Raw genomic sequence first — 13,051 nt, 5'->3', positions numbered from 1 at the left:
TTCTCAAATTGAGCATTTGATGAATCTTAGTGTACTTCCATGGCATCAAATCTTTGAAGCAGTGTGTTGAGAGTGTTGTTTATAGCATCAACATGATTCTACGATTGCATGGCTTTCTTTGTTGAAGAACGGGTCATGAGGCACAGAGAAGGGATGAAAAATCACTACCGGCTCTATACCAATGATAGACCCTTGATCAACCTTAACTCATAAACTGCCATAGAAACATAGAGAAGATGAATATAAGGAATTCAATACCATTTTCATAAAAACCTTTGTATATTACAATCCAAGCTATGTAGCAACATGTCATAACAACCTTCACTACAACTAACAAACTAACAGCTTTTACAACTAATACAACTTATTCACTAATATGATGACACTTGGCACTATCCCAATTGCCATATAACAATCTTTAACTACTTAGATTCCTATCATGGATGAGATTGAGCTTTATGGATAAGATTGGATTGACAGAGACTTGTAAGGATAGGTTAGATAACCCACTATACTATAGGTTCATAACCCATTTTGTTCAATCCTGTCCATCTCGCATTTTGACACAACAAACAATGAGCTGGACTCAAGTTCATATTAATTGATCACAACCTATCCCATCTAGTCCACCAAACGGAGCCTAAAAGATCTACGAGCATGACTTATCTGCCCATAATTTTGGGAAAAAAAAAGAAATATTGAGATTTAACTATAACTCATTTAATTCAATCTCAACTACTCACTTGTAGCAAAAAATGTGCAGGAGAGAATTTTTAAATGATCTACACTTATTTCCGGGGATATTGAAGCCTAGTCCTTGTTGGAAGGCTTTGTGCAACTATTTTTAACAGTCCAACAAAACAACCATCAGCCAACAAGGCCTTCCAACGAAAGACCAAACTAGCATAAGTTTTTTGTTTGTTGCGTTGGTGAAAAACAAACTATCAACATAACCTAATACTAATTGCTAAGTCATGCTCCCGCACCATTTGGACTAACCCAACTCTTAAAATTAGAATAGGTTTTCAATGTTCACTTGAGAGCAAGCACGGCATATTAGAGATTTTTCAGTGTACCCAGAACACAAGACAAAATACCACATGTCATAATATAAGTGGAGGTATATTAAAAAATATATCCTAAAATATGATATATCAACCTTGTCATCCACTTATACACCCTCAAAATACACCTTAAAATACATGATGTATCACCTTGTGCCACATAAAAATTTCTCCTACTTATAGCAATCTAAGGGCCCCAATGATAACCATTTGGTTTTCAAAAATGTTATTCTATCATATATTTATAAAAATAAAAAAACCATTTTAAGTTGTTTTCATTTTCATTATTTCCTCCTTCATCTCTTCACCTCTCTTCCATCACCTTTCTTCATTCCACCTTCACCACAAATACTTTATCATATCTCAAACACTAAATGTGAAAAATAAAAAAATAATTATGCAAGTGGTGAATTATCTTGGTGAGTTAGTAATCATCTTCAATCCGCTACATCTTGAACCCGACTTCAAAACCTCCTCCTTCTTCTTAAAGCATGTTTAGTCAACAATAATAGAAAAAAAAAAATAAAGGAACAAGAGAATTTTTTTTATTTTTTATTTTTGTCCAACGATGGATTTTGTTACATTAGATGTTAGATTAGCTAACGACATGGTTTGTACCTACATTGTCATGCAAGAGCTAACACCTTTCTACCACTCTGGTAAAGGGTCACTTGCAAGAACAAGAGAACTTAAAATAGAGAAAGTAAGAAAAGAGAATCAGATTAAATAGTCTTCCCTAATCGATCTAATTTTTGATTTTTAGGTATTTGGTTATGAATTCAAGAAAAAACTTATACTTTTCCGATTCCTTACGTGTAAGTAAAGTTATAAAGGCACTAGGCGCTAGTCGGACAGTCGGCTAGGCAGGACCTAAACGGATTTTAATCATATGCTACTTATTAAAAGCAGCTGTTAGGCCCAAAGAGTCCAGACCATTTTCGGGCTAAAATAGCCCAACCGGTAGCGGTCCAGATCCCCGTGTGAAAAATGGCGGCGGTGTTTCATCGTCCCTTTTAAATTAAAAATCCAGAATTCCAGTGCCTTCTTTTCACTCCAACAATTCAAGCTTCGCCTTCGAAACCTACTGCTTCAGTGCGATTGCAGTCTTTCGTCTCGAGCAACAACCCTAGCAGCAAGCAAACATGGAGGAACCTCAGAACGGAGGAGAAACCCTACCAACATACGCAGAGGAACCCCAGAACGGCAACGCGAACTCGGCCGTGGCGGAGACCGAGGAGGAGCCAATGGTGGGTCCCGGCCCACCCCCACCCCCTCGCGCTCGACCCAAGCGGCCGCTCCAGTTCGAGCACGCCTACCTCGATGCTCTTCCCTCCGCTCAAATGTATGTATTGATTTTTCCCTCCTTCACGCTCTGATTGCTTTTTGGTCCAACTCGTAGTTTTAATTTGGAATTTTAGTAATCATATGTTGCAATTTCAGTTGTAGTTTGAAAATCCAGTTTCGATTCGAAAATGCCATTTGTTGTTTGGCTTCATAAACCCTAAAACCCTAGGGAACTCAGCTCATGTTAATTAAGCAAATTCCATGTGTTATGATCCCTGTTGTTTTGGCTGGAATGAGTTGGATTCAAACTCTTGATAATGATTGTTTATGTTCCCCCCTGCCAATAGCATTGGTCGTCCGGTTAAACAATTCTCATGTTCTTTCCTTCTCTTATTTTGTGGCATAAACAGGTACGAGAAAAGTTATATGCACCGGGACGTTGTTACGCATGTTGCTGTGTCGTCGGCGGATTTTGTTGTAACTGGAAGTGTTGATGGTAATGATAGCAAGATACTGTTTTTGCAAAGTCCTATTATTCCTCTTGTATCGTGCATGTCATCAGCTACTTGTGTATACATAGTGTTAATTAATGAATTGGCTATGTGTCCATGCTGATTTTTCAAAGGCTTGTTGAGGTTAGTTATTGCCATCCAAAGGTCTAAATTCTATGTCAGTTTACTACTCTTGTACAAACGATAAGAGTAATGTGATTCATGTGCACATCCATATAGAGTGATGTGGGTACCAGGGTACGATACTGAGTTGTAGCCTAAGCAGTGGTTGCTAGGTGTTGATGACATTGTGGTGAGTAAGAGTTTAATGCAAGACATGGTGGCACATATTCTACGGCCACGTTTGGTGCCAAGGATTGGATTGGATTAGATAAGTTAACACATTCAAGGTATGTTGAATTAAGAAATGAAGGCCAACTTCCAAATTTTGTTCTAGTTGAAAGAATTAGATGGACTAGTCATGACTAATCCACTGTTCTACCTTCAACATAGACCAATTTTTGAAGTTGGCCTCCATCTCGTCTTTCAAAATACCTTTAATCTAGTGAGCTATCCAATCCAATCCAACTTTAGGGACCAAGGGCTTGTTTGATACACATGATTGGATTAGAATGTATAACCTACTAAATTAAAGGTATGTTGAAGGGAGAAATTATAAAAATTGTGACCACCTAGATGATAGAAGATGGATTACTCATGACGAAAACTTATCCATCCAATCCTCCTTAAAATGGTAGGATTAGAAGGGATGAATTTCCTTCATAGCTAATCTTCTTCTAATCCCCAGCAAATGAAAAACCATTCACTTCCACCTTCAACATACCTTGCGATTTGAGGGTTTTCCATTCCAGTCCAATCATGTGTACCAAACGAGCCCCATATGTAGCCTAATAGTATGTATATGTCTGCAAGAAAGAGAAAAGATTCTTTAGCGTAATGTTGACTCCTGTGTGTTTTAGTAAAATGGAAGTAGGCATTTAAGATGAAGTGTGCATTTGAGTCGAATGAGATTTGCATAGCTAGCATACTATGTCAATGATTACATCCTGAAATATCAAGGAATGTACTCTCCCAGTTTTCAAAATAAGTGTGTAAATACAAGGATGGGTATAAATTTCCTTCTGTCAGTTAGCATTGCAGTAATACGGCCTGAATTTATATGTTATAGCCCTCTAAATAGATGCAATCTAATTAATATTACTACCTGGACTGGGAAATTCGTGATACTACTCATAAGATCTTGCGTTATGATCTTTTTGGTTTTCTTAGATTTCTAAGCTATTTTTCATTCCTTATTCTTGTTTTTTGTTCTTTGTTTATTTTTTCCTACCAGGACATTTGAAGTTTTGGAAGAAAAAGGCTATTGGCATTGAATTTGCAAAGCATTTTAGGTCCCACCTTGGTCCAATTGAAGGTTTAGCTGTGAGTTATTCCTCGACATTACTACATGTGTACTCATGCTGGATTTTACTTTTAGATTGATCACTGCTTTCGTTCTAAATATTGGGCTGACTCTGAACATGCAATCAGAAGTGGTTTATCCTTATACAGCAGCATACGCATAAAAGCTGCATATTAATCTCCTGTTTTAGTTTGTGCGTGCAACTTAGGGTTCCTGAATATGTGTTAGGTTGTATTAATCACAGTCAGCTGAAACTTTAGCTCTCTAATTAATGAGGTACAGCTATATGTTTCTAATCCTGTTTGATAGAGGATTTGTTTGTCAAGCAGACAAGCTATGTACGCTCAGTTTATTGTGTAGCGAACTAGTGGTAATCCTGTTACTCATGATATTCAAAGTTAGCTGTGGTTTTTATTTTTCCTTTTTTTCGATCCACAATATTGGTACTAAATAAAAAGGATTTTTATTACTAACAGTCCTTGAAATTGACTTATCTCCTCATTTTGGTCCTTGAAATTCAAAATCAATTAATTTCGTCATTGAAATTGACCACCGCACAATTAATTGGTCCTTCCATTAAAATTCATTGGTAATTCTGTACTTTGTTGACGTGGCACATAATTGAGCCCAAAAATAAAAAATAAAACTTATTGTAAACAGAAAAAATAGAAAGAAAAAAAAAACCTCGATGAACTCGTCGACAACGCCATGCATCTCTCAACCACCAAACTCAAATTCATAAACTCCACCAAATCCTCCAAGCAGTCTGAACCTCTATCATCCGTCTTCACATTCCTCTTTGGAACAGCCACCCAAGTCTCGAAATCAGTCTGTTCCTCCTCCAGCAGTTCATCTCCTGCCTACCACCAAACAACTTCAGTCTCCTGCCTACCACCAAACAACTTCAGTCTTTAGCACATCAGAGAACAGCCAAATGGGTCTCAAATTTCAAGATCCGAAAATTTCCCAAATCTACAAAAGATGCGAACTTTGCAGAAACGTTCTTGAATGGAGAACTGGCCAATTGCATTTGGGAACAATTCAAGCTATTCCTTTCACTGGAGATGGCAGCAGCGCCGATCTTTTGCTTGAGATGGTAGCATTGTGAAATTTTCCCTTTTTACTTTATTTTATAAATTTTAGGACTCTAAATTGTTTAAAATAATTGACTATTGTTTATAATCCATGTCACCCTATTTGATTGGACTGGTAGACCCCACATCTGTGCATGTCAGCAATGTAACAGAAGTACTAACAAAATTTTAATGGAAGGACCAAATTGATGTGTGGTGGTTAATTTCAGGGACGACATTTATTGATTTTGAATTGTAGGAACCAAAATGAGGAGTTCTGTCAATTTCAGGGATTGTTCGTGATAAAAACTCAAATAAAAATGATATCTGATGCTGTGTCGTCAAATTTCAGATTCTGATGGTAATGACTAAAGTTTGTCCATAACTGATGTTTAGTTCCCATGTTTCTCTTAGTTCCTATTACTCATGTCATATACAGGACTGTCCTGATTTGTGTGTGTAGATATTTGAGGATTTTTTGTATTTGGTTTGTAATTGCACACCTACTTATTTGGCTGAGCCAGCCTACCATTTTGGTTTTGTTGGTTATTAGTGATTGTATGTAGATTTCAAGTCTTCCTGTTATTGTTGTCATGAGCCATGACTTGTTCAGCTATGCAGGTTAGTGTTGATGGTTTGCTTTGCTGTACAATTTCAAATGACAAATCTGTGAAGATATATGACGTAGTCAACTATGATATGATGGTCATGATTCGCACAGAGTTTGTTCCTGGTGCTGTTGAGTGGGTCTACAAACAAGGGGATGTCAAGGCCAGGCTTGCCATCAGTGACAGGGACTCATCATATGTACACATTTTCGATGCACGATCTGGTACAAATGAACCTATTATCTTCAGAGAGGTATGTTGTTGCAATGTTGGCATTCCTTCCCCCTCAGTCATATTTTTTTATTAGAAAAATACATACCTAGGTTAAATAAATTGAACTTTCAATTTTGTTTTCCATTTCATTTCTTATTCCATTCCTCAGGTACATTTGGGCCCAGTGAAAGTTATGAGGTATAATCCTGTATTTGATACAGTGATTTCAGCTGATCAACAGGGAATGGTTGAGTATTGGAGTCCTGACACCCTTAAGTTTCCAGAGACTGGGTATGTGCACTTTGGCATGTTAATATGATAATTTTCCTTCATCAATATGGTAGAGAAACTGTATAAAAAATTAAAAATACACCAAAGTTTTATGTGGAAAACATTATGAGGATCATAAGTTCATATGATCAGCATTCACAATTCCTATAAGATTGATTTTGTTAGAAAATAGCGGTAAGACCGTAAGATGATATAGTACTACAGTTGCAGTCAGAGCAGTCAAACTTACCAAGTTTTGCTTACCTTTATCCTAGTCAAATATAACTAAGCACAGCTTTTTAGAAAGTAGAGAGACTACTAGTGAGAATTCAGCATGTGCTGTTTTTCACAAACCTTGTTGGGAATTACATTTTGTGTGCATACTTTTTGTTCTCTGTTCTCTTTCCTCTCATTAGCATAGCAAATAACACAATTCTGATTACATCTGTTCTTTAATGATTTACTAATCAGGTGTTTAAGTTGTCCACTCCACTTCCTAATAGAACCATACTGCTTTCATGTGGTGCTTGTAGGGTGAAATTCAGAATGAAAAGTGATACTAATCTGTTTGAAATCCCGAAATGCAAAACTACCGTTTCTTCTATCGAGGTAATCTGCACAATCCATCTCATAAGAATATAGATCTGGAAATCGATTTGAGCTTTTTCGGGCATTTGATTCTCATGGAGTATGAACTCCTCCTATTTCTATCTTTAGATAAAAGCTCAAACTTGTCTTTTGTTTTGTTTCACTCTTTCTTAATAGATGATGTATGACAAAAGAAGTTTGTTACAGAATCTCTTTGGTTCCTCAGGTTAGCCCAGATGGTAAGCAATTTTCGATTACTTCGCCCGATCGCAGGATACGTGTATTTTGGTTTAGCACAGGCAAACTACGACGAGTTTATGATGAATCTCTTGAGGTAACATCAGTTTTTTACTTGAACATTTTTTGTAAGGATGTTAATCTCTAATGTTTCTGAGAAACTTTTGTTTTTTTAACACTTATATTGATCAAGTATCCTGTGCTGATTAGGTGGCCCAAGATCTCCAGAGAAGTGATGTGCCTTTGTACCAGCTGGAAGCCATCGACTTTGGGCGAAGAATGGCTGTTGAGAGGGAAATTGAGAAAACAGAATCTGCCCCACAGCCGAATGCAGTTTTTGATGAAAGCTCAAATTTTCTCATCTATGCAACTCTCCTTGGAATTAAAGTAATATAAGAGTCATATAATCCCCTCCGCCTTCCCCATTACTTCTCTTGAGTAAAGGAAACTAATTTGTCTATTTTAATTTTGTTTTGCAATTTCAGGTGGTAAATTTACACACTAATAAAGTTTCTCGAATTCTCGGAAAAGTGGAGAATAATGATAGGTTTTTGAGAATTGCCTTATACCAAGGTGACAAAAGCAGTAAAAAAGTTAGAAAAATCCCTGCTGCTGCAGCAAATGTTAATGAAAGCAAAGAGCCTTTGACAGATCCTACTCTCATATGTTGTGCTTTCAAAAAACACAGAATCTATCTATTCAGGTACTAAAATACTTTAGAGAACCTCGAAGACACTTGTCTGATATTGGTTTTTCTTTTAAGCATATACTATTGGTTCATTTTTGCTGTTTTTAAATTACTACATGGCTAATGATGATTGGATGCCCAAGTTGTTACTACTTGCTGATATTTTTCTGGCCCAGATCTGTACTTGGAGGAAATCTTGATAATGGTAAAAGTTCTTGTAAAGAAGAAATTGGATTGTCATTTGGAATCATAGGATTGAAATATTCATATAGTTATTGTGGTATTCGTTTGGGAACTGTGATTCTACATTTCTAATTTGATATAATCTGACTTCCTTGTGCTCTCTTCAGTCAGAGAGAACCAGAGGAGCCTGAAGATGCAACTAAGGGAAGAGATATATTCAACGAAAAGCCTCCTGCTGATGAACTCTTGGCTGCATCAGAGATTGGTAAATCATCCTCAACATCTCTTCCTGACAATGTGGTAAGTTTTCTTTTACCTTGTATGTTGGATTTGATGGTCTTTTCTCAATTTTACTTCTACTTTTCTTAATATTTCAATAATAATGCTTGATTCTCTTGTAAAATAATTCTACGAATAGGAAACTGAAATTCAAATGGTACACTTCCTTTCTGTTCTCTTTTCTTACTATGCTGTTGTCCTCGAATTAGAAAGCAAAGGGGAGATAAAAAGGAGTAAAAAGAGGAAATATAGGTTTTGCATGTTTTTTGTTTGTAAAGCATATTGGACTCCTTTTTACTTTTTCCTATCTTCTTGGTATGCCATCCTGTTTGGTCTTTCCTCTCTCAGAAAAGGAGTATTATTTGCCTTTATGAGAAAATCAAGATGAAGTTCTTGTTATACATTCCAGCATACGGAAATTATTAATGTACTGGAATTTATTAATAATTGGATGAACCAAATAACCAAATAATTAAGTTACTGGAAATTTTTATGTCATATTATCTTTGCTAGATAGTGTCATATAAGTTCACTGTCTTTTCTACATAAAAACACGAATAAATCCACTTTTCTGATTTTTTTGTTTTTTTTTTTTTTGGTATGGATCTTTAGATGTGTATCTTCTTCTTAATTATGCGGCCTGAATCTCATGAAAGATGGGTTCAGCATTGCTTTGTTTTAATCATGTTCTATTTAGCTGTATTATTTGGGATGTGTTATAGCCTTACAGGTGTCTAATATTCTCTTTCCTTCTTCCCCATCAGATTTTGCGTACTACAATGGGTGACATACACATGAAACTGTATCCAGAGGAATGTCCAAAAACTGTGGAGAACTTCACAACACACTGCCGAAATGGCTATTATGATAACCTCATATTTCATCGAGTCATCAAAGGTTTCATGATACAAACGGGAGATCCTTTAGGAGATGGTACTGGTGGGCAATCCATTTGGGGACGGGAGTTTGAGGATGAATTTCATAAAAGGTAAAAGGTTTAATTTCATGGAGCAAGTGAGATTGTAATGAAGACAAAGTTTCTAATTTTGTCTGTTTGCTCGCACAATTTTTTGTTTTGTTACAGTTCTAAAGTGTAAGTATTCTTTGATGTAAATGTTTCTTTCCTTGCAGTTTACGACATGACCGGCCTTTCACTGTGTCAATGGCAAATGCGGGAGAAAACACAAATGGATCTCAGTTCTTTATCACCACAGTGGCAACTCCTTGGCTTGACAACAAGCACACAGTTTTTGGCAGAGTTATCAAGGGGATGGATGTTGTGCAGGTACGATTGAGCCTTAAATTTTATGTTTGTCATCTGCATGTGGTCCTTTTTTCTCCTTGAGACTGGGGGATGGGGCGAGTCCGGTGTCATCATGTGCTGGTGCAGTCTTCTCGAGAGGGGCGGGAGGGAGGGAGGATGAGAGGGACAGATTTAAAGTTGCCTAGAAATTATTCATTGATTTAAGTCACTCCAGGGAGGAAAATGTTATGTGGCAAAGGACATTTTTTTCCCTTGCAAACTTGGAAACTATCCTATGATGATGGGCATTTAAGCATACCTTTTACTTGTGAATCACGACTAGTATGAGGTCCCCCTGTGCGACTGATCAATCAACGTCTGACAATCATCTTATTGTTGGCACTTGGCAGGCTATAGAAAAAGTGAAGACGGACAGGGGAGAAAGGCCCCAAGTAGACGTGAAAATTCTGAATGTTACTGTCCCCAAGCCTTAAGATTCTCCCTTTTGATGATGTTGTTTCCAAATATGGTTGGGGAACGTTTTGGTGAATTTTGACCGCAAAAGATGCATTCAGGTAATTTTATTCCCCTTCCTTTTTTCACCTGCCTTCTGCCTGCCCAATGAAAATGCTTTTAATGTGGGGGTAGATCATCGGAACATTTGTTTTACGTCTATGCTTCGTGTTTTATGCCGATTATTTTGCAAGATGTTGCTTGTTCTGGGTAAAAGAAGAAACAACGTTTCCGTGGTATGTGTTTTTGCTATGAGCACCTATCAACCGTGAAGATGAGCACGAATTCTGTGTGATTGCTCCGAAGTCATCCTAAGGCTTTTATATGAAGTTTTATTCTAGTATGCCCCCTATTAACCGTTTATGTAATGAAGTTCCATCGTCGTATGTTGTTAATTTCCTTCAACTCAAATACCTTTGACAAGCAAACCTTGTTCACTAATGTTTTTAAAGTTTGACCTGTAGTTTGAAGCAAAGTATACTTCAAACTTTTAGTGCTTGATGGTATTTCGTCCTTTTTTTTAAACTAGTTTATCTGTGTCTTTGACTCGACTAATCACAAGGTCCCCTACTTGACCCCACACCATTTAGGGAGCGAGAAACTCTAACATTTGTTAGGTGGGTACCGTGGGGGAGAGTCGAATCCCAGACCACTTGGGAGCAAACCAAGGACCTAACCGCTAGACCTTTAGGGGGCCTTTGTTTGCCCTCATCAAACTTCTTTGGATTGGACTAGCTTAGTTGGGATTGCTAGCTGGTGTTTGATGCGGACAAGGATTACCATTAATGAGACTAGGTCGGACTCGCACCGACTAAGTCTTTTGCTAGGTAGTCTTAGCGAGGATCCCCAATATGTATGGGATTGCTAGTCTTGTCCCCAAACTTGCTCCATTTTCCAGCTACGTCGTCTGCAAATTGTTCCTTTGCAACACCCATTAATCACCTCCTAGATCTAAAACAAAGCCCCACCCATCCACTGCCCAAACCTAAATCCAACCACCAAAATTTAAAAAGAAAATAACGCGAAATAAATAACAACAAAATTCAACCCTAAAATTCAAAATCCACACATTGCCAGAAAATTTTGAGATGGCTTTGCAGGCTGAGAAGCCAACGCATGTATCAGAGGGAGGAGAGAGATCTGAAAATTTTTGGGAAAAAAAGGATGAGGAAGGTGGAGATACTTGATGATGATAAGAGGGTGAAGAGGATGACCTTGTTTTGAAGGATTTGCGATGAGCTTTACACCTGTGTTTTGCAGAAAAAAGAGGGAGGAAAGAAGAAATGGGGCGGAGAGCCAGAGGGAGAAGAAAAGAAAAGATGCTACGCAAGGGATAGTCTTTTAGGTGTAAAAAAGTAAAAGGTGAATAAATAATAAATATGCATTAAATAATATAAAATATTATTATGTATACATTAAATAATATAAAATATTACCATATATGCATTAATTAATGTAATATTATAGTTCATTAATTATCGTGTTTTTAGACCGATATTGCATCAAATGCTTCGTGAAGTCCAATTTGGTCTAGTCTAAGCCAGTCCAACTTAGTCCCTGAAGCTAGTTCAGTCCAAGGTAGTCCGGTGCAACAAATGCACCCTTAAAGGCTGTGTAAACAAGTTAGGGTTTCCGATGAATATCTTAATTAAAAGCCTACAATTTCTAACCAATCTAGTTTATAAGTTATAACTAGACTATCGGAAAATGCTAAAGAGATAATTAAACGATTTCTAGTGTGTAGTTCAAAAAAAATAAATAAAAGGAACTGTTATTAGCACTATAAAAATCTCATTTTACACTCCTCACAAGTGTATTTTTATTTTTAATTATAGAAAATTTGGAGTATGAAATGAGATTTTTGGAGTGCTAATAACAATTCTCCAAAATAAATATATTATAGTTTGTTTTTCGTAAAACCAAATGCATATTAAGGTTAAGATATTCAACGAAATGTAAATTAATGAGGAAAATAAAATAGATTGGAGACGGAGGATATATAAGCAAGAGTAAAGCTAGGTAGAATAATTTTTTAAACCAAATGATTTGTTACCAATAGAAAATAAGTACGTTAATCATTATTTACATAATAATTCAATCATCAACAACCATGTCACATGGTTTACAAAATTTGATCTCCTTATCATTACTCTATAGTAATCATAGATGCATTCTTTTGTATCTAAGTACGTTCAAATTTTAATACGTTATTCCCACATATTTTCCTAGCTATCTCATAACTGGGAAGTAACAAGGAATGCAATATCCCTATATAACATGACCCAAAAGTTCGTTGTAGATAATGAATAAGGAAGTTCGTCTTTGAGATTAGATGCCGATCGAGTTGGAATATCTTTCCAAGGAGATTTTACGCATTGCTTATAGTTGTAGTCGAACTGGTTTTGGGTTTGCTTGCTAAACACTCCTAACTAATTGAGACACTCTTGCATTTGCAAATGGTGGAGATGACGAGAGACATAAGAGCTCAAGGTATGTGTTTTCAAATTCAAGCTAAAGTGATTACAAATGAATTGTTTGGGTCTATGAATGAACGGAGTATGATATATAAGCAACCCAAGGAGGTTATAGGTCTAAATTTAGGAGCTTAATTTTTGTACCTATTGTTTTTGTTTTTTATTTTTTACGAACTAAACCCTTGGATAGAAATTAGCTTTAACCTATTCTTCAAGTTCATTTTATTTTTGAACTAAAACACAGCAAAAGTTGGACATCATGGTTTCTAGAAATCCAATACTAACTATATAATTGGACATAGTTTCTGGTTTATATTTATGGTAGTTTAACCCCTCGAGAACTCAACACAGTTTCAGCATTACTCGCATTGTGACTTGAAATTTGGCTATCATAGGATTTTCGTAGTTTGTCTTCATTTT

The 13,051-nt window shown here is 36.5% G+C and overlaps 1 protein-coding gene across 5 annotated transcripts; it reads left to right on the top strand.

Moving 5' to 3' along the window:
• The first annotated feature begins 1,978 nt into the window (after window positions 1–1,978).
• LOC137715316 (peptidyl-prolyl cis-trans isomerase CYP71) lies at window positions 1,979–11,516 on the top strand. 5 transcript variants are annotated; one of them, XR_011065558.2, is made up of 14 exons: window positions 1,979–2,406; window positions 2,759–2,844; window positions 4,194–4,282; window positions 5,957–6,196; window positions 6,326–6,447; window positions 6,960–7,035; window positions 7,241–7,348; window positions 7,462–7,638; window positions 7,737–7,954; window positions 8,290–8,422; window positions 9,166–9,389; window positions 9,533–9,686; window positions 10,055–10,219; window positions 10,352–10,650. XR_011065558.2 is itself a non-coding variant. In XM_068454598.2 (13 exons), the coding sequence occupies exons 1-13, from the start codon at window positions 2,207–2,209 to the stop codon at window positions 10,136–10,138; spliced, it is 1,911 nt and encodes a 636-aa protein (XP_068310699.1). In that variant the 5' UTR covers window positions 1,992–2,206; the 3' UTR covers window positions 10,139–10,650. The 5 variants fall into 5 exon arrangements, 2 of the variants coding, with proteins under 2 accessions (XP_068310699.1, XP_088547351.1); XR_015960843.1 differs by lacking the exon at window positions 10,352–10,650 and adding an exon at window positions 11,418–11,516 and having other exon boundaries at window positions 2,088–2,406; XR_011065559.2 differs by having other exon boundaries at window positions 2,111–2,406; window positions 5,949–6,196.
• The last annotated feature ends 1,535 nt before the right edge of the window (window positions 11,517–13,051 follow it).

This window comes from Pyrus communis, chromosome 3 (assembly GCF_041283825.1).
Source record: "Pyrus communis isolate YQ-2024b chromosome 3, ASM4128382v1, whole genome shotgun sequence".
NCBI lineage: Eukaryota > Viridiplantae > Streptophyta > Magnoliopsida > Rosales > Rosaceae > Pyrus > Pyrus communis.
This window is presented reverse-complemented; position numbering and strand designations above follow the sequence as displayed.

Coding starts and splice junctions, on each gene's coding strand:
- LOC137715316 (XM_068454598.2), top strand. CDS start 2,207: ATGGAGGAACCTCAGAACGGAGGAGAAACCCTACCAACATACGCAGAG. Junction 2,845..4,193: donor TGTAACTGGAAGTGTTGATG/GTAATGATAGCA, acceptor TTTTCCTACCAG/GACATTTGAAGTTTTGGAAG. Junction 9,390..9,532: donor GAGGATGAATTTCATAAAAG/GTAAAAGGTTTA, acceptor CTTTCCTTGCAG/TTTACGACATGACCGGCCTT.